The 25810-nt window shown below is 44.0% G+C and overlaps 2 protein-coding genes across 2 annotated transcripts in view; one reads left to right on the forward strand and one right to left on the reverse strand.

The window, feature by feature from the left end:
* The window catches only part of LOC144753324 (small vasohibin-binding protein-like), a 76589-nt gene that overhangs the window by 22884 nt on the left and 27895 nt on the right, over nt 1-25810 (forward strand). The gene's annotated exons all lie outside the window — the stretch shown is intronic.
* On the reverse strand, nt 12185-13771 carry LOC144754800 (calpain small subunit 2-like). The gene has a single exon (XM_078643015.1). It carries the CDS (start codon nt 13622-13624, stop codon nt 12806-12808), a length of 819 nt encoding a protein of 272 aa, XP_078499141.1. The 5' UTR covers nt 13625-13771; the 3' UTR covers nt 12185-12805.

Genomic DNA, 25810 nt, shown 5'->3' on the forward strand with positions numbered 1-25810 from the left:
TGGTCAGGGAAGGGCTCTGTCTGCAGTCAAGGTAATATTTGTGTCCATATGTTAATGCTGTTCGAACTTGTATTTATGGTTTATTAATTAAAAATCTTTATTATTAGGGTGAGCGCTCTAAGTAAATGTAAGCTCTGTACATATTAATAAACTTGTGAACATAGACAGAGCACAGCACAAGATAAGTAAACAGCTGATTGATCCCAACCATAAAAGTTAATTTAATACAAAATTCAGTAATAAGTTCTGTTCAGCATACGATCTTCATAAATTGTTCCAATTGTGCAATATTGATACAGCTACAGCCGGCACGTGTTTCGCCGCCGTTCGCGACTTTTTCAAGGCTGTTGACAAGATCAATGCAAAAACAACAAATGATGGACAGAATGCAGAACAATGTCATACATTCACCCCAGTTCAGACATCTGGGCCTAAATCCATCGTTTTTGTGAACTCCACACCACCCCAGTTCAGACGTGGCCATATGCAAATAAGCCTTGACCCTGTGCCTCATGGGAACAGTCCAGCCCGAACTGCCAAGCCATGTCTTCCCTGGACCGGAATCAAGCATCCTAGGACCGGTTTCTGGCTATCAGCCGTCTTCAGCCAGGATAACTTGACTCCAGTGGTGTGGAGAGCACAGGACTCACGTCTCTGCATACCCGTCCCACTCGGGGTGACAAATGCAAAGCCACTGGAGTCAAGCTATCCTGGCTGAAGATGGCTGATAGCCAGAAACCGGTCCTAGGATGCTTGATTCCGGTCCAGGAAAGACGTGGCTTGGCAGTTCGGTCTGGACTGTTCCCATGAGGCACAGGGTCAAGACTGATTTTGCATATGGCCATGTCTGAACTGGGGTGGCTTGGTGAGCAAAATAACGATGGATTAAACCCAGATCTGTGACTGGGGGTGAATGTTTGGCCATTGTGCAACATTCCATCCATCATCTTGTGTGTTTTGCTGTTCACCCTATGTGGGAAGGGTATCAATATTGCACAATTGGAACAACTGTTATGAAGATTGTATGCTGAACAGAACTTATTACTGAATTTTGTATTAAATTAACTTTGCTGGTTGGGATCAATCAGCTATTTACTTATCTTGTGCTGTGCTCTGTCTATGTTCGCAAGTTTATTAATATGTACAGAGGATTCTGCAATGTATTAGTTGATACTGTGGGTGGCACGGCATGAAGACATAGAGCACACCTCAAAAGAGAGGGTCACCAACTTACTTTAATGCAAACATAGTGGAGGTGCTGGCTGTTTCTCAAGTTCCACTGCCGCCATTTCTTTCTCTTTTAAATGTAAGCTCTGACTGCACTACTGACAGTGGTTCCAGTATAAAAATGTGTACACGTTTTCAAAGTTTAGCAATATGAGGCTATGTATAATTCTCCCAGAAAGCTCTCTGATTTGATGCAAATATTTGCAGATGCTTGAAAGCAAAATTGATGATTCTTTGCTTTCATAATAAAATGTTCATAAAAAAATGAAAGCAGGTAAAAAACATTTAGCTAAACTACTGTAAAATTTCAGGTACCCTTTCTTTGCAGCATCACTTAGTAACATGTGTTGATGCATGCTAGTAGTTCCCAAAAATATTCATAATGGAAAATCAGTGTAACCAGTTTCAATAAAATTATGGGAAACAAAAATAAACCAGCTTTTTCAAAGCCAGTAGGTCTGAAATTGGTGGGCAGCTTTTATGTTTTGTCAATGTGAGAATTGTTTTGGCATGATTTTTGTAAAACCTTATTGGTGTGGGAACTGCCGGGCCCTCACTATTAGAACATACAATGGCAAAAAAAAATGTGGTTTTGGTCTCAAAAAGCACACACTGCTACAGTAGTTACTGCCACTGAACAAAACTACATTATGTGCCGATATGCTCCTTGTGAAAGAGCAGAATGCTGTAACGCACAGTGCAGTCAGCTGAACAGAGAGAGGGACAAAATTTTGATGAACTCAAAAGGTCACGATCTATGCCAGACCAAATTAGGGGCCCTAATAAGAAAGAAAGTTTCAAAAGTGCACCCATGGTATATGTCCTTGCGTTAAGTTCTGCTATACAGCTTTCATGAATTCCCTTAAATTTACATAAGTAGGACAAGAAATAGTATCCCTAGACAATATTTGTGAACTGTATTTTAGCATGAGCAGATATGCATGTGTAGATTTGCTCAGGCGAAAATCTGAGTGTTTGTAAGTTCACATTCCCTCCAATAACTTTTTTTCCAACTCTGGAAGAAGGTTTACATATGCCATTGTCAGGAGTAAATTTCCAACATTTCGCAGTATGAGAAAAAATTAGAGAAGAGTTATTGAAAACCCTAAAAAACATGCAAGTTAGTAGATTTGCACATACTCAAAGAGGCATTCTAACCCTGAAACTATTGCTTACCACTACCTTCAGCACCAGTATGTAGATCTGCGGAAACGTGGCAACATAAGGGGATTGCAAGTATTCAAATACTACTATGGTATGAGCCCTGGCATAATCAGAGAGGCTATATCAGAGCTCTTGTATAATTAGATTGCTGCCATAATTTGTCGCCGCACTACATGGCACCAAAGGGCCAAGTGGATTTTGTTACAGGACAAGTAGATTTATGAAGCAACCTGCCCCATGGACAAGTAGATATTTTATTAGATTCCACACCCCTGTAAGACAGTCTGAGTCCCTTAATTATTGAAGCTGTCTTGACCTTAGAAAGATGGAGGCTTAACCAACACTGAGTTTTTTTGGATTGGATATGGAAAATGATGATGATTTAAATACTCCTGATGTACTGTTATGGTAATCTGTCCTGATCTCTTGACTGTAACTGAGTCCAAATTGTCCATTGTATGAATATTATGTTTACAGAAGCAATAAAACAAAACAAAAATGCTGAGTCAATTGGAAACTCTGTCCTTCGGAATGTAGTCCATCTTTTCCTCCTAAGTCCTCAGGCAAGTAAGTCTTCATATACTCCTGCAAAAGAAAAACCATTGCATTGTGAGCCACAAAAATGTTCAGTAACTAAGCCTCCCTGCTTGTCCTCTTAACCAGGCCACAGATGGTCTCAGCAGCTTCCAAAAACCATAGGGGGATGGTGACAGTCTTCAACTCTCATACATTTCCCCAAATTGTACTTGTGGTGATATCCTTGTTGAGGGTCTGTACACTAGTACCAAGAGGTATGCAGCCTTCATATCTATTCTAGCCACCCTGTCCTTTCACTGCAATCAGTGCTTCAGGTGAATCCTGTGCATATTGAAATGCCTGTACACCAACCAACCATTGAATTCCCTAGTGTGTATTAGAGCCCACAATGCTCCCTCTTGTTTATTTACCAAGAAAATATTGCTTTGGAAAGCCCATAGTGGTAAAAATGTCACCAAAATTACACCTTCTCTTCTCATTCTTGTGCGTTTGGTGTATAGGCTGTTTTCTCCAGGACGCACTGAATGGGTAGTTGTCATACAGATTGTTCTTTCTGCGCCCCCGCCCCCGAACTGCTCTGTAAGAAGGGATAACTTCCACCTGTAAAGGATCTTGATATTCTGCCTTCTTTTCTATGGAACCAATTCCAGTTTGCTCTTGGTGGGAAGGTGGAAATGAAGCTGTGTTGGACCTGCCAACCACCACCCACTTTGCCTCCTAGTTAGCAAAGGGGTTTTCGAGCTGCCCTCCGCAGAACAAGGCCACTCAAAAATGTGGTCCTTGTCTAGTGCAATAAAGGTCTGAACAAACATCCCCATGTCTTTCATGAAGGCTTTTGTGAGCAGACAACCTTGGGTGTCCACAATCGAGCAGCAGCATTTACTAAAATGGCATAGTTGACATTCTCTAAGAGGTACCGAGATCTGTTTGCCCAACAAGAGAGAACCTCTGGATCAACATTTTACCCATTCCCTACGACACTTCAGCCATTCTCTAAAATTGTCAAAGATCTAAAAGATCCCACAGCTACCATGGCATGACTGTGTGGCCTAACCATTCGCCCCTCATCCCACTGGTGTCCTAAGAAAACCTGCCCCTGAACTTGCCCATTTTATTGTTCAGTTCGGATGTGAACATAACATTGTCCTTAATGGAGGGCCTTGGGCAATTCACTACCAGCGGTCCAAGCTTCCCTGTTCTAGGGGCTTGTAATGTCAAGTCTGTACGTGAAACAATACTTTTTGGTGGACACTGCTTCCTTTTGGTGGATTTTTGATCACTAATCTCTTGCAGATCTAAAGTGTATCTCACTCTTGGATCTGGTATCCAGGTTAAGTGGAAGTGTTGTTGGCTCTACTCTAACTTCCTTTGATTGCCTTTAGAGAAATGTGACTAAGGGCTCTAGTAGACACTTTTGCTGCACCTTCTATGGTGTGTGGTATATATCTATATGTGAAGTTAGGCAGTATGAACCTAACTATTTTCAAAGATGATTGCTTTAATATATTTTAAGAAGGTGGCTATGTTAAGATCTGAAGTCCTTGCTAAGTCATTACCAAACTTCACTTATTTAAGTGCATGTGTATTTCAGGACCCTAAACAGAATTTAGTAAACTTTGTTCCAGCATTCTGAAGTTCATAGCTAAATGGGTTTGTAATTACCTATGTATAATGTATTATACTGTTGCTCTATTGTAGTACTGTTCTACTTCTATAATATGCGTATCTTCATTTATAGAGTATAAATATTTGGTAACCGTTTATTATGATCCTATTATGCTATTCATATGATGTGGTGACATAATGCACCACAAGGTTTGTCACGAGAAATATTTACCCAACTCACTGTTGTGTATTATTGTATAGTATGTGCTTGCGAAATTGGAAAATGTCTTGAAACAATACAACATAATCAAGGTGCATATAGTAGCTATCTCCAGGTTAATAACATTGGCACGCTGGACCATCTCCGAGTTGGAATATCCAGGAACTATTCTGCATAGCTTTCTTCCAGTCTACTGCCTGTGCTAGATGGAAAGGTCACACTGTAAACATACAGTGATTGACTTGTATTAAATTCTTCAGCGGGTAGCACTTTTTCTGGCTTTTCAATGGAATGCATAAAAGAGAGACCCTCCCCATTTCACTTGCACTAAGCCGAAAGTTTTATTTTAATACCCAATGTATTTAAATGTAGAACTGAATAGTGGCGTACGACCTGTTTCTAAGCATTCTTGAGCTGGGAAAACATACGGTGCATAGGGTGGAGGAAAAAGGGGCGTATCCTCAAACAGGCCTGGAAAATTGCTGTTTTCCACTGAGTTTTTAGGAAATATTTCTTTCAGGTTGAGAGCAATTAGGGCGCAACGGGCTGAGTTTGACGAGATACTAATCTTGAATGAAGCCGCTGCCCAACCAGGCACTGAAAAAATCTTCAGCGTCTTACCTCTTTACCAAAAAACAAGCTTGTGCTGTATACCCTGGTTCATTCACAGTTGTAAACTGACACTCATTCTTCATTATGACTTATGTAGCCCCCCAATTCATATTGTGCGTAACATGGCATTGTCTAGGGAGATCTCCCATCTTGATCCTGCCAGTATGGGTATCTGCTGTCCTCTGTAGCAAAGCTTAATAGAAGAGTAGAGTCTGCAGCACACCATCCCTCATCCCACCTCGGCTCCCTGACATGCCTGAAACGTGTGGTTGCCTCCTTTTCCTGTGCGGTGTAAATCTTCTGCGTGACCTCATTCACTCCACCTCTACTCTACCGCCAGTTAACAACTGGTGGTCTCATTCCGCAGCAGGCACAGAAGACTGCTGCTAGTCATTTTCACTACTAAAAGAGTGCCAAGAATTCCACAAGTAAGAAGAGGCAGTAAATACGCCAGTAATTGTGTGGTGAACGTGTGAGTTCCCAGCACTCGCTCGCAGCTCTGCTGGCACTGTGAAGGAGTGTTAAAGTCAAACATACATTTTGAGCTTTTGGAATGCATAGTAGTCCTCACCAGCACGTTGCAGCAGAGCAGCAGGGTGCCATTCTGAAATTATTTTGGCTTACATGGATGAATGGTGCTGCGTTTTTAAAACGACCTGAATACCTCTAACATACAGAGAAAATTAATATTGAGGGAAAGCCATTGTTTATCGCTCAATGCCCTACTGAAGAACACCAAAATGGGCCAAAACCGGACTAGAGTTGCTTGATTGCTTGACTTTTAATATTGAAGCAGAACCACAGCTGATTTGCATATGGCGGGTTCCTGTCTTGGATGGCATGCTTGACAAAAAACGATGAACTGGGAAGCGGCCCGAGTAATTACTAGTGGCTGAGAATACTTCAAGAATTCCACCTATCATATGTATACTTTATATACATGTTTGTTCTCTGATGTTATCAAATCTTTATTCACTCCTTGTGGATTGTACATGCTGCTGCTCTATGTTGCCTGGCAGTACTCCACCTTCAGTCTTTGGGAAATATGACTCTCAGTTGTTTTATACTGTTGAGCCCTACTTTGTTTATTAGCCTTCCAAACTCTTTTCCACACATAGGACAGGACAAAACGTTGACTTCATTTGGGAGAGAGTTTGCAATTTTTGTGGTAGTCCTCGAAATAAAAGGGTCCTCCCTGTCCGTAATGAATACTGAACTGGATTGTACCATGGGGCAGAGAATTCAAGTTTTTTTCATCTTCATTGTTTTGATGGTTTTCACAGTGAACCATTCCCTGGCGCACCATGAAATGTGAGTTCTTTTAGTTTCCTTCCCCAACCTGGCAAGGCATCTATTTTAGCATTTTACAAGCAAAAATGTACATGTACTCCCATGGTGAAAAATGACAGATTTTGAATACCTGCAAACATACGAGCTGATGTGTGTTTGCCATACTTTACTTTGCCACACTGGTGGAACTCAATATTCAGTCCTCTCTTGTTACGGTTGGTAATGCAGGTAATCTGCTGAACTTTTTGACTTTTTGCGTTTCTGAGACTGGCCTGTGATGGGAAATGTTAATTCACCCAGGATCTGTGATTATGCACAGGTGCTCCACTTGTGGCCAAAAACTATGAATCGTGATTTCTCCCAGATTGGAAAGCCAAGATTAGATTCCACTTTAGAATGTGGTCAATTTAGTCACTACACCACATCTTTTCCGTGTCCTTTTATTTCTCCCAGGTCCTCCTCACCTTTTCTTTAATTATTTGGTTTCCTTCTATCCATTCTTTCTTTTATTTCAGGCCTCTATCTTCCTGTTATATCCTTGCTCCCTCTCAAATATACTTCCTGTCGTCCTCTTTTCTTTCTCTTATTTTCACTCTTCCCTCCTTCCCCCTCACTTCCCTCTTCATTCTCTTGTCTATTCCCTCAGTTTCTCACTTACCTTCCTTACCTCCATTTCTTCTCATCTTTCAGAGGATACTCGCAGAGCTGATGATTTTCCGATGTTTTAAAATAAATCTCTCAGTTGTGCAATGTTACTTGTGAAGGTACAAGAATAAATCGGCCTTACTCGAGCACTCAAATACAGTCAACAACAATATTACAATGCCGCGTACCCACTTTTTAACAGCAACTTTAAGAAGGAGTAGGAAAATAAATCATCATCAAACTGCATCCTAAGTGCAAACTGAATAAATAGCTATTATTTAAACATATTTGTTTCTATTTCTGTAACTAAAGGAAAGGAACTATGTTTTAGTGTGATTGACCATAGGTTTTCTGCAGTCACTGAAAGGAAGCTAATGGGTAGAGTGGAATGATTTATTGCCCCATGGTGTATGCAGTGGTGAGGGGAAACAAAATATGAATATCGATGTAACAGATCAGTGGATGAAGCTCGATAAGCTAAAGCCCTTCTATGAACGTATATTATGTATAAGCTCCCATTTTTTCAGTTTTTACTGATTTTTACAGATAAATACAGACAGAAAACAATGTTACTGTCTGTATTTATTTTTAAATGCAGAAAATAGTGTGTCTTGTGAGTGACTGTCCATGCTGTTCTCCATGAATTCTAGGCCAACAGCTGAACGCAAACAACACGGGGAGGTAAGCAATGGGATAAGATGTCCTTAAATACAGGCATATATTCGTATATAAGGGTAATATTTACCTGTGGGTGTAATGTTTTGCCATTTTTGGCCGCCTAATTTGCTAAAATGCGACGGGTGTCAAACTTTGAGCGCAAGTTTATCACTTAAATAAATGTGGAAATATACCATTTTATGACTCCATTTGCTCTGTAAACATTAAATGAATATGGATACATACCAATAGAATGGGTACAAAATAAATATGGATAAATACAGACAGAAATGTTAAAACAAAAAAAAACATAAAATTGGGAGCCCTAATTATGCATGATTTCTTCATCAAAAACACTAGTTTGGTGAGCTGTCTCAAAGGCCTGACCTAAAAAGAGTATTAAAGGCTATAATTCTGACTGGACAAACTCGTCCCGACACCCTTTTAACCCCTTGGGCGCGGCCGCGATTCTGCGCCTGTGCGGCGTTTTTCAAAGTGGGTGGGTTTATGACGGCCCCCAGCCGCCATCCGCACACGAGCCCTGTGATGCATGACGGCTGGGGGCCGTCATCCGCATCGAAGGGGTTAAGGCGTAACCGTATTCTTGCTTATTAATGATATCACCTGTCACTTCATTATGTTTGAGTTGTTGGTGTTTGTATAGCTCACACTCTGCCATTAGAATGGCCTTGCTGCGCTTTCAACTGTCCGGGTGCCCCATCATATGATTCCGTTGCAGACTAGAGTCTGAGTCATTGTTTGATAATGTACTGTGTTGTGGTCCATCTTTTGTTAGGGAGTGGAGTTTTGTTCAAAGAGCTGTAGGGATGTGATTTTGCAGTCTTAATAGGTCTGGCAGAAGGCATTTAGGTGTAATGTTCTAAGCCTGGTGTCGGTGATTATGGATGATTGTTGTGTGTCTGAATGGCGGGTGCGGTTGGGAGCAATGTGAGAGCTCACCATTGGTCACCTAAGCACTGTTGTGATTTTGCCTAACATACTGTTTTGTGTGTTTTTTGTTTCGATGTGGTGAATGCTGGAATTTGTTGTTGGATCTATATAGCGCAAGCCAACCCAGAAGTGCAATGTAGCACTATGCGCGTTAGCACTAAAAGAGAGGAATGATGGTAAGTAAGGCCCGTTATTCCAGATGGTGTCATGAACAGAAACTAATGTAACCTATTCCACTCACGGAAACGGTCTCCTGCTCTACACTACTGCTTAATGGCCAGTGTTGCAACTAGAACAGCTCCATCACAGTTGATCTTTTGAGCAGAACCTATGTAACCTTTTAAAGGTGCAGATTTTACCTCCTCCCCGGGCTAAGAGTGGTCTGTTTTGAGCAGTGGGGTTCACCCCATGCCCTTCTCATATTCAAAAGGCAGATCATCTCCAGTTAGGCGAGAGCTCGCACTCTGCTCATGTTTGGGACACCTATGAAAATAATGAAGTTGGTGGGCTTCTGTCCCGCCAGAACAAAACTGAATAGGCCTGCCTCATAACATCCTATTGCCCTCACCCATCCACTTCCAAGGAAGTACAAACCTGTATGTTATATCCCATAAGTCTTTTCTGGGCCCTCCACAACCTACCTGGAAAATTCCTCCTCTCCATAACGTTTTTATGCCTGAAGTATTCACTTTTGTTTTTAGAAAGCAATTATATTTCAGAGCAACGATCCTTAAAAAAGAGCACAAGTGTTGTTCTGGTGAAGGAAACTTACCCAGCTTCCCTTAGAATGGCGGGACTCCAGCTTAGCGTGGATTTGAAAAGAGGTTCGTATTTCAGTGTTAGCACAGCGGTTAACATCCTAAAGCTTTTTTAGATCATCTGAACATTAACTTGCTTGGACATGGTTTTAGCTAGGCTCTTCCACTGCTGGCTTTGCTAGCAGTATATTTTAAATGCAGTCAGCATATTCAATGCAGACCGTGTATTATGGACAGCAGAAGAGCCTGGTTGATAGGGGCATGACCAACACTTCAGTTGCTAGGCTCGTCTCTTCCTCTTCTCTGAGTGGGAGGCAGTCATTTGCGACCAGAGTATGACTGTAAGACCTTTGGTTGAGTCGGCTGAAATCTTGATGTGGAGTTTTCTCTAGTATTACAGTATAGAGATGAAGCACTTGGTGTGGACCAGTAGGAGACTAATGTGTACCCCGTGGTTGGGTATATTGTAATGTATATTTATCCATTTTTGAGTCTGGCTAGTGCGGAAAGAGACAGTGTCATTTTTTGTTTAGACTAGCCCATGGGATCGCTGTTCTAAAATAGTAAACCTTTTTGTAACCTAACTATATAGCTTACATGTATGACTACATTACAGTGGAGGAACAATCCAATAACCATCTACCTCTCCTATCACTTGTCGAATGTAAGCATTCCTTTGCCCCTGTACACAGCTCCACTGTCTTTTTGGCTAGGTCCTCACTATACGTATATCACATTTTTCCTTGCAAATACCACATACAATGTCATTTCTGTGCAATTAGAAAAATATGTATTAATGATTATGACCTCAATTTTGTGAACTAAAGGTTTTGATTGAGACCCAAGCTTTTACCTACACAATTTCTACTAAGTGGGTGTTATAGTTATGATGGAGAACCTACAAAATCCTGAATTGTGCTGCATTTGGTGGGTTCCCTAACCGTTAACACCCAAGGTTAATAACTTAATCACTTCAGACATGCCCTGTAGTATGTAGAACCTGCTTGCCTGCCCCCAGGAAATAGCTGCGTCCAACAAAGCCCGGCCACAGTAGCTGCTGTTGGAATCGCCCGCAGCTAGGAACACTACACCTATGGCTGCGCAGTACGCCACTGGCCACGTGGAATGGCCAGGAGGCAGTTTCATTGGGCACTACAGGTCTATCATGTTGCAAGAGGAGGAAAAGTTCAGGGGCCCCAGATTGGCAGCACGCCAGTTTGAAAGATAAATACTCTGCAGCAGCAACAGTATAGATTAGAACCAAAGTTATCAAATGTACTACTTAACTGTATTTTGTAAATGCGGCCAAAATTGGGCAATGTTTAACAATAAATCTCCCAGAACCATTATTGATTTTTGGCTTGTCCCCTCCTCCACATGCATTTACCCGGCCCGCCCACACTGGTCATGCCTCCTTCCCTTTGCTTACTCGGCCCATGGGAGATTTCGACGGACATGTGTGTGTAGCATTACTCACTTGTGCTATAGACACTTAATACCACTTTACTTACACAGTCTATCATAGGTGCGCTCAGTGGAGTTCCAGGATGGCCAAACCCATGCAATGTGTTTCAGGGTTTCCATATATTAAACATGTTTACATAGATTTGCCCCAAATAGAACTAATTTACGTAGTTAACTAGAGAATGGAGTGAAGTTATATACTCAAAATCTGTGGTTGAGCCCACGATCCCTCTTTATTGGACACACTCAGAAACGTGCATGTCTTGAAGCTTGATACATTTAGGGAGCTCAGAGCCAGGCTCCTTGCAAAATGAGTCACTAATGTAGTGGTCCAGTTGAAACGGAGTGTCACACAATCAGTTTTTTTAAAGAAATACCTAAACGGTTGGCATGCAGGGATTTTGGTTGGTTTACATTCATACTTTGAAGTCATGTCTAGGGCGCAATAAACTCTACATTGCATCCCCAGTTATTAATGTCTACAACGAGTGCAAGGGCCTAAAGGTTATCCTAGGAGCCCAGTGCCGAATGTCAGGGTTACCGATTACCAAGGCTACCTTTCGTTTATTCCTCCTCATGCCTCTTTCTTCCACCACCCTACAATTCGTCTTTATCTCCCTCTTGCAGATTATTTTGCGACCCTGCTTGCTCGCTTTCTCAGTCTTTTCTTATTGTTCTCTTTCTGCTGTTTTCTGCGTTTTTAGATTTTCTGCATCTTACCCCGATGGTTAAATTCTAATAATAAAAAACATAAGTCCTGCTCTCCACAAATGATTGCCTGTGCCCACCACCTGCACAGCTTGAGCACTGCATCGCATCACCTTGCATTGCTATTGTTTGGGCTCTACAGCGTGGGCTGCTAACAGCAGACCTAGGTGAGCTCTCGTTTCGCTGCAGCTTATATTTCCATTCTGTATTCTCGAAATTTCTCATGGGTGTGGCACAGTCGGCATTGGGACATAATCTGTTCCAAAACTAAAGGTTTATGGAAAAACAAAGCGCTTTTGTTTGTGGATGCTCCGCTGACCATATGCACAAAGGAACAGGCACTTACTTTTCGTTTTCATTGTACCACTGAGTTTTATTTTCCAAAATGTTTTTCAGCGTTTACATTTTCAATTGGTTATTATGAAGCGTCTAAGCTAACAATGTTACCTATAATGTTTATCTAGTTTGCCATTAAAATAAAGGTAAACCGGAAACCACGTACTAACAGTATAATTGTTTAAAAAAAAAAAAGTATGTGCCATACAAAACATTTTGATAACTCGAATATTCATTTTGCATACGGTATAGAATTTGTTTGATAGGTTATATCTGACATTTATTTTTAACTTGCCAGAAAGATATCTGTTTTGTAAGGAAGTTTAACAGTTTATCTTGGAGAAGCTTGTATAACTTTAGAAAAGAAACATGAAATAAGGAGAGTTTCTTGTTGGCAATATGACAGCCATACTGCAGGGCACTCAGCCTAATTGAAAAAAAATTAGATACAACTGCAGATTTACATTAATGTGTTTCATATCTGAGGCATCAGCAGTTAACATTGGGTACTGTGGACCTTTGGGAAGTACTAAATACAATATAGATTTTGTAAGGCAAGGCTCCAAGCAGCCCAAAGATTACAAGTTAAGGTTCCATCTCACCGAAACATTAGCCTCCCCACTTCTTGTCCTCAAGAATACATAGTCATCTTGAGCCAGTCCTCTTGACTGACGCTGATCTGCCCATCCATATCTCTATCCAGAGCCTTAAAGGCACGGAACATGCCATCCAGCCGGACCATGCTGCTGATAAAGTTATCAAAGTTGACATTTCCATCATCGTCTGCGTAGCGGCGGACCAGCATTTGTTGCAGCTGCTCATTGAGCTGAAACCCAGAAGCCTGCAGGGCTGCTGGTATTTCGGAACTCCTGATGAAGCCTTCCTGATTTCGGTCGAAACTTTTGAACACGCACTGCCACTTCTTGATGTTGTTCCATAGGTACTTGAACTGGTCAAAGCCCAGCTTCCCTGTGCCATCACTGTCCATGACGGCCACCATGCTACGGCATGAGTCCAGGCTAAAGCCTTCGGTCCTCAGGTCTTGGTGTCGAGTAACCACCTTGTTCAGGATGTTCATCAGCTCCGTTGGGCAAACCTGCATGTCCTCCCCGGCCAGCTGCAGGAAGAGGCGGCGGAATTGGCGGACTTCTGGGCTTTCATTGGCTTCCACATTGGTAAAATTGCTGCGGGGAGGAGGTGGGGGCTCAGGGTTGTAGCTTGCTGCTGCTTCACTGATGATGTTGATAATTCCTCCGAGAATGCCACCGGCACCACCAAAACCCCCTCCACCACCTCCACCACCTCCACCTCCTCCACCAGCACTGCTGCCGCCACCACCTCCACCACTGCTGCCACCCTGGCCGGGTATCAACCCTCCAATTACGTTCATTATGCCACCTGCCTGGCCACCTTTTGATATTCCTCCGAGTGCCTGTTTCACGAGGAACATTTTGACTGGGTTGGTGGTGGTCGTAAGGCCGTCTCTGGGGGGGTCTACGAAGGGCTTTGCTGGATCCCGGGGCGAAGCAGCGTTTTCCTCTCCGCCTGCCTCTGCACACTGGAACGGGATGCTCCGCCTCGATGCGTTCTTGTTCGCCTGCCAACTGTGCAGGAAAGTGGGAGCTCTGAGTCACCGACCCTCCCTCCCCGCCCATGTCTGTGCTGCCAAGAGACAGCCGAGCAGGGCGCCTCCGCCGCACGAATTAAAGGGGCACCACCTCCTCGCCCTGACTGGAAGTTCGTGTCTGTCAAGAAATGATGAACTGCGTCTGCAGAAGAGATCGCTCTTGGTCCAGTGATGGGGCCGAGGTCTGTCCACCGATCTCGTGCTGATTCTTTTTATTCAGCAGTAATGCATACACTGTCTTCTTGTAGTCCCGGGATGTACTTTTAAAACCATACACGTATTCTTTTCTATTTAAGGATCCATTAGCCGCTCACTCCGGGGAACAGCTGGTCCCATAGGAAGCTGTCCACTGCTCTGGCCCTGGGACTGGGACTAGGGATGTGAGAAGTGCTGCAGCATCACCGGGGCACCCTGACGCAGTTTATGGCAAACTAAGGATTAAAGAGGCTTGTGTTTTGATTTCTAGCATCATTTGTTCCGTGTTATCGCACAAAGTTAAAGGCCAGGCAGGATCTGACAAATTATTGTTCCTTCTTTCTATGAGTTCTGCGTGAAAGGCTTAAGTACTTTGCTTGTAGGACACCTGTCAAGTACTTCTGCTCACGTAAGAAAGTAAATATTACAATTATTTAAACTTATATCCACAGCAAGAGAAGTATAAGCGAAGTCCGTTTTCTTTTCAACTTTAAGTGTGTTGGAAACTAAGAATTTGGAAACAAATATTTATTTGAGCTGGCAGGTGTTAAAACTTGCTCTCATTTAATATTTCTATGATTGTGATAGGTGCTATTTTTATTTTAAACTGATAAAATGTAAGGTCTACACTTATTGTATTTTCTGACATAGGAGTGTAATGATAAATGTATAATTGACGTAGAGTTCCATTAATTTTCCTTCTTACATGTTTGTGCTGGTTGAGAGTGCCGCACAAACCGCTCCTCGATGCTGAAACCAGTTTTTACACATCACACTATGCGAGTAAATCATGGCACTTATTCTGGTATGACCAGTTACAAAAATTGGTCATACTGAGGCCACTACTACTATTCCCCACCTTATCACACGTTAGCCCATAATGCAGAATAACATTAATACTGGAAATACTGCCCTCTGTCCTGTATGTGAATCCTGGATTCCACACACTTTTGTAGCAAGTGGAAAATGTGTGCGGAAAAGCATTGTTTCACCTGGTGAACTTCTGCACCTGGTAAAACTTCTACTCATGGGAGAAGGTAATTCCACATGCATGACTCGGAATCAACACCTATCAATTTACCTGTAAAACCACTTGTGTGATGAAATATTACCATTTCAGTGAAAATGTAAAATCGTACCACAGCATGGAAGGACCTTACAACATCACCACTAGCAAAGCGCTCCTGTCAAATATCCTGTTAAAATAGTGCAAAACATTCAGTAAATGTTTAAAGTGAGGCATGATGCATATTAACACAAACTCCCCACCACTCCCCGGATCGAGGGATAATGCACAGCAAAAACGTATCTTCTGCATTTGGGATTTACCTACCATTTTAGCTCAGTGGCCAAAAATAATACCATTGTGTTTCTTTTAACTTTGTGAACTTGGGTTTCACATGTATTGCAATGTGTCATACGTATTCAGTAAATATATACATTTAGAATAACTCTTAAATTGGGTTCCACACCATTTTATAAGACGACTAGCAGCCCGTCACGACGTTGTCCGGATATGAATTGCTGCCGGCCAGTAGTATATTGTTTTGTAGGATTTCGTTTAGATAGCATTTCTTATCTGTGACAGGCCTGTGAAACGCTCCGATTCACAGTGCACTGCTGATGCACTTAAGAGTGCGCGTTCAGTAGTGTGTGAACTCGAGTTTCCCTAATTTATTTTTCCTTGCAATATTATATATCGCGAACTCGACAACATGGCATGAGCACAATTTACATTACAGAAGAACACATTCATTTGTGGTAGGCACGGGGAGACAAAGCGATTTGCCTGGAATCACAAGATGTTGAGCTGATGCCGAGATTCAAACGTAGCTCCCCAGCTCTAAAGTTCGCAATTCTAGAACTTGTGGCGGGAGGTGTGTCTAAACGTGTATGTCGGTGCTGGCCATCAATGAGAGAGACCTGTGCATTTTTCAAATGGGTGGTGAAAAAATATGAGTGTTGCTGGAGATGTGGGCCGCCGTGCCCCCAATGTACTTACCGGGGGAGGGTAAACACCCATTATTCCGCAACTTTCTTTCCGCATACCATCACTCCGCATATTTTCATTACGAAAGTACCATGACTCCGCAATGCCATTATAACGCATGGCATTACATTTTATATGCTTTTACCATGCATGCATTTACAACGAAATTCGTTGTAAATGCATGAATGGTAAAAGCATGTTTTTTTTTTTTTTTAAATGTTTGGATAAGGTAAGTATGGGTATAGGGGTATATGTTTTGGGGTACTGAGGTATGTTTTGGGGTGTTTGGTTATTTTAACGGTTCAGATATAGTTTTGGTTTATGGGGTACAGGGGTAGTTTTAGGGTTTAGGGATAGGTATGGATTTTGGGGGACAGGGGTATTTTTAGGGTTCAGGGCTAGGTTTGGGTTTTGGGGTATAGGGGTATTTTTAGGGTTCAGGGGTAGGTTTGGGTTTTGGGGTACAGGGGTATTTTAAGGGTACAGGGCTAGGTTTGGGGTACAGGGGTATTTTAGGGTTCAGGACTAGGTTTGGATTTTGGGGCACAGGGGTATTTTAGGGTTCAGGGGTAGATTTGGGTTTTGGGTACAGGGTTATTTTTAGCGTTCAGGGCTAGGTTTGGGTTTTGGGGTACAGGGGTATGCTGTTAATGAAGTTTGAGATGGGGCACGCTGATACTCAAGGGGGTTAACCCACATCAACCAGTAGTCCAGCTGAGACCACCTTACTAATTCACATATGCAAATGGCCCTAATCAAAACCGAGTCGCTTAAATGGGCTGACTTGTGCAGAACGCTCAGATTTATAGTAGCACTTGGGTTTTTCACAACCCATAGGATTTTAGTTACTTGACGCAATAGTCCACATCCACCAACTCAGAAAATTGTTCCAGCACCACTGAAGCAGTAAATTCAGGGATGAGGGATTAACAGCTTGCAAACAAATGGAAATTTGAGTAGGTATCCGAGACTTGATTATGGAGTGGTAGCAGTCCAAATGAGCAATATGGTAGTTGAGTGAGTAAATGTGGATGACTTGTGAGCCCTAGGAGTTTAGGTGCTGATTGGGCCTTTTGGTACTCTTAAGGTGGCTCCGGATTGGGCCAGGAGAGTGCAGCATCAGAACCTTCTGGGCATGAGCATCTATCCTCTGATCAGGCTACCACTTTGCAAGGACCTCCATTCTCAGCAACAGGGTCCTCCACCCAGGTCCTGTGCAATGTACCGCTACATGCGTGGAGTTTGAGCGGTGTCAGTTGACTACATTTAATCTGCCGCCTGAAATGTTGGATGTCATCCATACAATCAGGTACTTTCCACGAAATGCATGTATGCCTGGCACTGGGACACATTTTTGGGCTTATGTGGCATTTGCAAGACTGACTCTTTATAAGCAAAGCTATCAAACGTCTTTCTGTTTGTTTTATCCTCAGCCCAGCAAGGTCTTAAAAGTTATTTGTTGGCCCGTTGCGCTTCTTTATGTTTGCCAGACAAATCACCTGTTATGATGACAGATATTAAAGGTTTGACACATAAACGATTTGTCATACCACAGTGGGACCTAAATTGGTCTTGACATTTCTCATACGTACCCTCTTTGAGCCAAAGCATAGCTGCAGGCTCCACCTCCTTATTTTAAAGACTGTCTTCCTCTTTGCATTTACTTCAGCCCATCAAGTGAGTAATCTTCAGGCACTTTCGCTGTAGCCACCCTACTCAACCTTTTTACCAGACAAGTTGAGGCTGAGTACTTGAATGGCATTCTTGCCAAAAGTCGTGACTCCCTTGCACAATCCCTCACTATGACACATTGTTCCTCCTCACTCATCGAAAGAGGAGGAGAGGCTCTATCGGTCAGACTCCAAAAGGGGCTTTAAGCTTTTACATTGATTGTACTATGGGCTATCAAGTAGACTAAAAACTATTTGTGGGGTTCTCCAGAACCAAAAAGGTGAATGCTATGTAGGAGAGGATCCTGTTGAGGTGCATAGTCCTCTGCATTAAGATTTGCTATGCATTGGCCAAGGGTCTCGTGCACACTGTGCCATTGAAACAAAGGTATACCAGACTGATGAGCCCTATCAAGAGCGAAACTGTGCTTGGGTTGTTCAGAGAAAGCCTGGCAGTTCAGGCTGGACGGTTCCTATTAGAGCAGGGTGAAGACTGATCTGCATATGGCTAAGTCCAAACTGACGTAGCTTGGGGTACAAAATAGCAATTTGTAGACACAATCGCAATGGACTGCACACCGCTAGCCCCTCCTCAGGATTGCCCCTAGGGACTCTGGTACATGGAGTTCTTGAGTGGTTCACCCCAGTGGGTGCAAGTAGGTACTTGTTGAACTGATGATCTCTAGACCCGATACATGTCCGGGGTTTTTGGATATCGCCCGAGACATGGCTCGGGTTTCGGGATAACTTCCCTCATCAGTAGAGAAAATAGTTAGGGGTGGAAGAGAAGGCCGCCAAGCAACCGTCAAAGGCCTCGATGCCCGAACCGGCACGCAGGTGCGTCGTCCAGGAGCCCGTCGGCTCAAAGCTCAAGGGAGCCAATTTGTAGACACAATCGCAATGGACCGCACACCGCTAGCCCCTCCTCCGGATCGCCCCTAGGGACTCACCCTCAAGACTAAAGACTCGGGTAGAAGCGCACCCGCTGATGCCGACTACATCGACCATCATGCTCCGGGGTCACACGCTGATGGGACGAGCAGTATGCGACCTCATTCGGACATACAAAATAGCAATTGACTTCGATTCAGCCCAAGTAATTAGCAGTGGATGAGATCAATTCAAGCTTTCCATCCATCTCTTTTTGTATACGTCAACGCGCTGGCTAATAAAGACCTTCCGGAGGGTCAGAGAGCCCATTCTTCCAGGGCTAAGACTGCTATCACTGCATTGGCACATGGAGTGCTTGTTCTTGGCATATGCCAAGCTGCGATGTGGGCGTCAGTGCACATGTTTACAAAGCATTACTGCCTTGACAGTTGGGTCCTGCGCGAAGGGCACTTCGCCTGCTCTGTCTTTCAGGACGTTTTGGTCTGTGTCCTCTCCGTAGACTCTCTGCCTAGTGAGGTACTGGTTTGGTATTTATTCTAAGGTGATGAGTCTATGGTTAGAAGTATCCATCAAAAGAACACTGGAGATTTCTCACAGCCCTCCCACCTCCCCGGTTTGTTACCTGGACTCTTTTTTTAAGATGATAAGAGTCCCAAGAGGTTTAGCACAACAGCCCTTCACGATCCACTTCTGAAGGCGCAGAAAGAAAAAAGGCAAGAAAGTGGCTACAGCGCACAAGGGGATCCTCATATGCAACTCCACTACATCCCTTCCAGGGGGTGTGGAGTCAGCGTGGAGCCACATAGTGTCACCTAGCCATGTGCAGGATCACAACCGTGGAGAAACTAGTCCAGATCCATTCTGGTGCCTGGGGAATATTCTAAGGTGAAGAATCTGTGCTTAGATAGAATGTTCACCAGAAAGAGTGTTACCAAAAGTAAGTAACTTCTGCTTTTATACTAGGGATGATTACAAAAAATGAGCTAAAAGAAAAAAGAACTGTGCAGGTCGCTGGCCCTTTTATGTGCAGAAGGAAAGTTTGTTTTTGGGAGAACCACATGCACTGGGCCCTGCCACGAAGAACCTTTTCTCCTTGTGCGCATCTGTTTGTTAACCAGGTGGTTTCACCCTCACCGTCAGTATAGACCTGTTGGGTTTTGGATTATGATCACATAGATGGCTTAAACAACGCTTAAACATAGACTTCAACATACAGTTCCTGGAATGGAAGAGAAATTATATAGGCGTGCTTTTAGCAATTTGGAGGGGGACACTTAGTTCATATTTGGTACAAAACCTGGTTTTCTTGGCAATAACATTTCCTTTCTATGCTTCAACGTGAAAGGTATCCTGGTTGATGGCCTGTACAGCTGCCATATTTTTATTTAAAATCTCAACTGCTCTAGACAAGTGGCTGCTGGGCTTGGAAATGTATGGACAGGCACTGTTATACACAAATTAATTTGTGCTAGTCAATTGTGGAAAGTGTGGATACCAAAAACAAACTGGACATAATTAGTCGGGTAACATGCATATTGAAAATGGACTGAGTGATATTTTAAGGTTTTTCCATCTATTTACTTTAGGGTTTAATGGATGGAAGACTTGCATGGCATTTCATTTCTCTCACTCTCGTTTCATGCATTGTTGGAAAGCGGTCTAATGGCAATATGCTATCTCCTTTTGAAACCAGAAAAATTACCTCAAGGAACTGATGTCCCTGGCATTCTGGCAGAAGGATGGGAGATAATGGAAACAAATCCTTGGAAATTGTCCCCACCCAGAAGAAGTTCAATACAAATATAATTACTCATAACTATTTCAACTCGTACCATGAAAGTGGGCCACTCGCCTGCTGACTGTGCTTTCTCTGTAGTGCCACTAGCAATCAAGATATTCATTGTTTGATGCTCACCATCTGCTGGAGGAGTGGACTGTATTCTTTATTTGTCAATATGCAAACGTCCATTCACCGTTAACCATGTAGGAACTGTAAGACTTCAAAAAAATTTCTGGCCTGCCTGCCACAATGGCTATAGTTTAATATTTTTTTCATATGTTCACAGGAACTTCATTCTACGTTCTGGTGACATCGTAGGATGGCGACAACCAACAGCTTGGACATATTTAGTTTTCAGAACTTAAAAGTTACAGTAGGCCCCATTGTTCCTGAGATATATGGTGGCATTTTTTGTCTGTCCTTATCACACAGTGCTTTTCGATATACTGGCTGATATTTGTGGTTTGTGTTTGGGAAAGAGATCCAGCTCTAGGCAATTCGAATGTGAGCCCACAGTCGAACAAGACATTGCCGTAATTCAGTTCAGTGCCTGCAATGTCTCAGGAAAGCATTGTGAATTTGGAGTCATCATATACAAAGAGGCCAATATGCCTCATGACTTTCACAAGCATTTATGACTTTGTTCCATAATTATTTGCTGATCCAATAAAACAAAAGACAATCCCATTTGCTGTTGATATTCTTCACTCAGAGAAGGTGATGTTCTGGATGTTCTGAATGCAAGCCGCTGAACTATGGAGTTCTCTTGCAGCAAGGGATTCAAACCATCATTAGTCGCCTAGAGTTCAGGCGCCTTGGCTGCTCCCTACCAGAGTCTGCTGAAGACATCATATCGGTGTTATTCAACTACCCATCATCAATATAGGAATCAAATAATCCTATTTAATATAATGAAAATATCCAACAGCTACAATGAAAATATCCAACAGCTACACCCAAGTCTAAATGATAATAATCCAGCATCAGAGATCCAATAAAAAGGCTTAAGTGTAGTGTCTTGCGAGTTAGCAATGACTGAACCCTTTTGTCTCTTGCTGGACTCTGTGGAGCTGTAACTTAAGTTTTTGAACGGAACACAGTGAAGGCTGATTTTAGAATGTTGAGTTTTAGTCATTAGCGGGTACCCCAATTGGGGAAAATGCTACATTTGGCTTACAAGGTAGGGGATAAGTAACCCAAATATCAGCACTCCCCCAGAGAGTTTGCTGTGATCTAAGCAAACTGCTCGTGTGTGCCACATGTGCCATCGCCGAAGTACGGAAGCGACGCTTAATGCATGTTGAGTCACAGCGCAGCACCAGCTGCAGAGAAGCATTTGAAGACAACTTAAGCATTGAAGAAAATACACAGTGTTGGCCGACAACCTGCTGGTCAGGCCATACGTAAATGTACCGCGCTGACACGCAAGATAAAGTTATGATGCATTATATGGAGTGCTAACGGGGAAGATGGATACAACCAGATTTTCAAAGAGCAGTCCGTGATAATCGAAAAAATGCTAAATAACACTGCGAACAGAAGCGCTGTAAGGCGATGGTAAACCAGATATCAGAAAGTGCAAATTACCCTTTATAAAAGAGAAAATAATTAACTAACTGAAGCCATTAAAGAGTCATCTGCACTAGGTGAAGTGGCTCAAGGAAACGTGCCCAAGGTTGTGCTTACTGAGCCGTCCATATCCGAAATGTCCAGCCACCAAAACTCCCTAGTGGGGCTCAGAACAACTTCACAGGTCTTCGATGTATAAAGAGCCAAGAGCGACTCTAAGAATAGTGACATTTTTCAGATGCCAGTGAAGAAAGTCAGGTTTCCCATTCTCATTAAAGATGATCCAGAGCTCCCGAGGGCCAAGGCTCCCGGGGAGTGACGGGTTTCCCCCAGAATTCTATCAGACCTTTATTGATACTGTTGCCCCAGGCTTGTTGCAGGTGTTCCTCCACGCTTTTGAGACAGGTGTTCTACCGCCCACCATGAATCAAGGCGAGATCTGCATGATTCTGAAACCAGGAGGCGACAAATGCGATCCGGCGGCATACAGACCCATTACGATGATTAACACGGATGTCAAGATCCTAACTAAACTATTAGTGAACCGCACATGACGCACCTGATACATTCCGATCAGTGCGGATTTATACCAGGGCGCAACACGGCCATGAATCTGCGACGGCTGACTCATATCCTACATGAAGTTCGCGATGGGGATGACAAACTGGTTGTCGTGTCTATTGATATTGCCAAAGCGTTTGACACGGTTGACTGGGGCTACCTCCTGGAGGTCCTCAAGGCGGTGGGCATGGGGCCTAATTTTTGTCGCTGGGTTCGCCTGATGTATACGGCCCCCTGCGCCAGAGTGAGGTTGGGCGCGGGGCGTTCTGCGGAATGGCGGCTCGGGCGGGGAACGCGGCATGGGTGCCCCCTCTCGCCGCTCCTCTTTGCACTGGCGATAGAGCCGTTGGCTGTCAGGATACGCGCGGAGATGGCACAATGGGGAATCCTGGTGGGGGGACACGTGTAACGTGGTCTCCTTGTATGCGGATGATGCTCTTTTTTACCTGAGGGCGCCGGATGAATCGCTACCCGTACTACTGCAGCACCTCGACCGCTTTGGAGAGGCATCGGGTTTGCGGATTAATCGTGCCAAATCCTTGATCTTCCTGCTGGCGGGATATGGGGTCGACCTGACGACGGGCGCTCCGGATCTTGGACTGCGCTGGGAACAGGAGGCTTTTCGGTATCTGGGTATTCAGGTGGCCCGGACAGACTCGCAGTTGCTGGATCGGAATATAGGCCGGATACTTACCTCCTTGCAGAGTTCGAGAACATTCTGGAATACATTGCCGCTCTCCCTTATGGGTCAGCTCGCTGTTGCAAAAATGGTGATGCTTCCCAGGACACTATATGTCCTTCAGAATTCACTCTGCCCTATCCCGCTGCGGATGTTTCGCACCCTTAACACCTTATTGACATCGCTGCTCTGGGCGGGCCGTCGCAGCCGGGTGGCGTTACACACCCTGGTTCGGAGCTGGGAGCAAGGAGGTCTGGAGGCTCAGAGGTTTGACTTGTACTATTATGCAGCACAATTGCTGCCGGCAGCGAGGTGGTTCGCGGATGCGGAGGGGTGGGAGTTGCAGCTGCTGGCCGGGAGAGCCACTGGACGGATGCTACAGGTGGCGTTGATGAAGGGGAGGGGAGCGGACGCGACTCTTCCTTATGTGGTGCGGCATGCGGCTGCACTCTGGCAGAGATGTGTGGAGCGGGTTCTGCGGCGGGCCCCCTTCCATAGGGAATTGTCAGTTTGGCTCTTGGCGCCTATTGTAGCTATGGAGGAACAGATGTCCTTTCGGGATTGGAGGGCTGGAGGCTGCGATACTCTAGCGGACATGTATCCGGGCGATTTGTTTGTCTCTTACGAGGAGGCTGTGGAGACCTTTGCCCTAGGGGGTGGACAATTTTTGCATTACCGTGGTCTGCAGGAGGTGGTGAAAGAGATGTGGCCCCAATACCCGGAGGCGCCTACGACCTCTTACACTCTGAACATCATCCTCACCTGTGGTAGGGGTCGCCGGTTGATTTCCTTGCTTTACTCCGCGCTCCGTCAGGACTCTGAGCCACCTGTCCAGCCCGCGTGGAGCGCCTGGGAGACGGACCTGGGGGAGACCCTTGATACCGGGCAGCGCAGGCGTGTGGGGGGTCTCACACGTAAGGTCTCATGTAACGCACGGTTTAAGCTCACACACTTCAATTTTATGCATCGCACATACTTGACACCGGTCTCTCTACAGCGCATTGTGCCAGACAGGGAGGACACTTGCCCTAGGTGCAGTGCTGAGGGAGCGGGGTTTCTCCACTTGGCCTGGGAGTGCGCTTTGGTGCATGACTTTTGGACGGAGGTGGTGGGACGGATAGCCTCCGCTACCGGCCTTAGCATAACCTTGACGCCGCTCCACTGTCTGCTAGCTCTGGTCCCCCGGCCTCGGAGAAGGAAGGTCCCCTATAAACTGTTGCAGCTTATGTTGGTCCTGGCACGGCGCAGGGTAGCCATTACCTGGATGGGGCGGAGGGCCCCTGAGATTTCTGTATGGCTGCGGGATGTCCGGGAGTGGTCGTTGGCGGAAGAGACTCATATGCAATGTACACGAGGAGACGAGAAGTTGCAGGAAGACCTGCTGGCATGGAGAGTGATGTGCACTGCTGGTTTGACATTGAATGACTCTGAGGGGAATAGCTCAGAACTGTTCACCTCTGAGGGATCGGGGACTGATGGGGAAGGGGAGGGTATTGGGGATGATTAGTTTGGGACTGCCTTGGTGCGCTCGCCACTGCCTGAAACTCACAGTTGCCACGAAACGACCATACTGTAAGGATGCTTTTACAAGCCCAAAAGCCTAACCGATGATCAGCGGTGATTTGGTCCCTAATGTGCCTTGTATGCAACAGTTCTGTATGATGCCACAATTTGGGGGAATGTTGTGTTTTTTCCTTGCATAATCAAAAATAAAGTTTAAAAAAAAAAGATGATCCAGAGCCAGCACGTCACAAGGCTTCACAGATGAGTTACATAAACCAAGTCATCGTGATCCACAAGCAGTGTCATTAGGTTCCACACTGGTCTACAATGCTGCTGCGTTCCTGAATCTACCACCACCTTTCGATACTGCCAAAAAGCAAAATATTCGCAATAGATGGATTGTGTGGATAGAGACATTTGAAGATTTCAGTGATACACTTGAAAAAACTGATAACAAAAAGATGATCAAATACCTCAAAAATCTTGCTGGTGTAAATGAAGTCACAAGGATGATACCATGAACTGACGAAGAAATCACATACCCTCTGATTAAAGAAACTTTGAATCTTAAGTTTAATCCTATGCCCAATGTAGATTACGGAAGATACATTTTCAGTCAAGAACAACAGAAAGTTGGTGAAACCATTGATACATTTGTGGAGAGTCTCGACACACTCATCAAACACTGTAAATTCAATTAATTTAATGACAAAGAAGCCATATGTCTTAGAGTTATTGATGGATGCTTGTCAAATTGGAACAGTCCAGAAGCAACGTTCGGCGTGCACCCACAAGGCAAATCAGCTACATCAGTTTAGGCAAATAAACACTGAACGAAGTCTATTGTCCTCTAAATCATTGTCAAACAGTTCTTCTGTATCAGTATCAAGTGAAAGTGAAAAAGATGGTTGTGCCATGTCAATGTTTACCTCAGCAAAGCGTGCGCATGTTGGGCTAGCGGAATATGAAGAAAAATGTCAGTCAAAGAAAAGTCGACATGCCCAAAGCACCAACGTCAATCAAACATCCGAAGATTACACTGAAAGTAAATGGTTGTTGGATTTCTTTCATCGTTGACAGTGGTGATTCGATAAACATTATGTATGCCCAAGTAGAAATATAATGAATTGTCTCCATTACCGCAACATGGGCTGCATCGACACCTTTAAAA

Source organism: Lissotriton helveticus, chromosome 5_1 (assembly GCF_964261635.1).
Source record: "Lissotriton helveticus chromosome 5_1, aLisHel1.1, whole genome shotgun sequence".
Classification (NCBI taxonomy): Eukaryota; Metazoa; Chordata; class Amphibia; order Caudata; family Salamandridae; genus Lissotriton; species Lissotriton helveticus.

Excerpts from the sequence above, each read along its gene's own strand:
- LOC144754800 (XM_078643015.1), bottom strand. The coding sequence starts at position 13,624 with ATGTTCCTCGTGAAACAGGCACTCGGAGGAATATCAAAAGGTGGCCAG.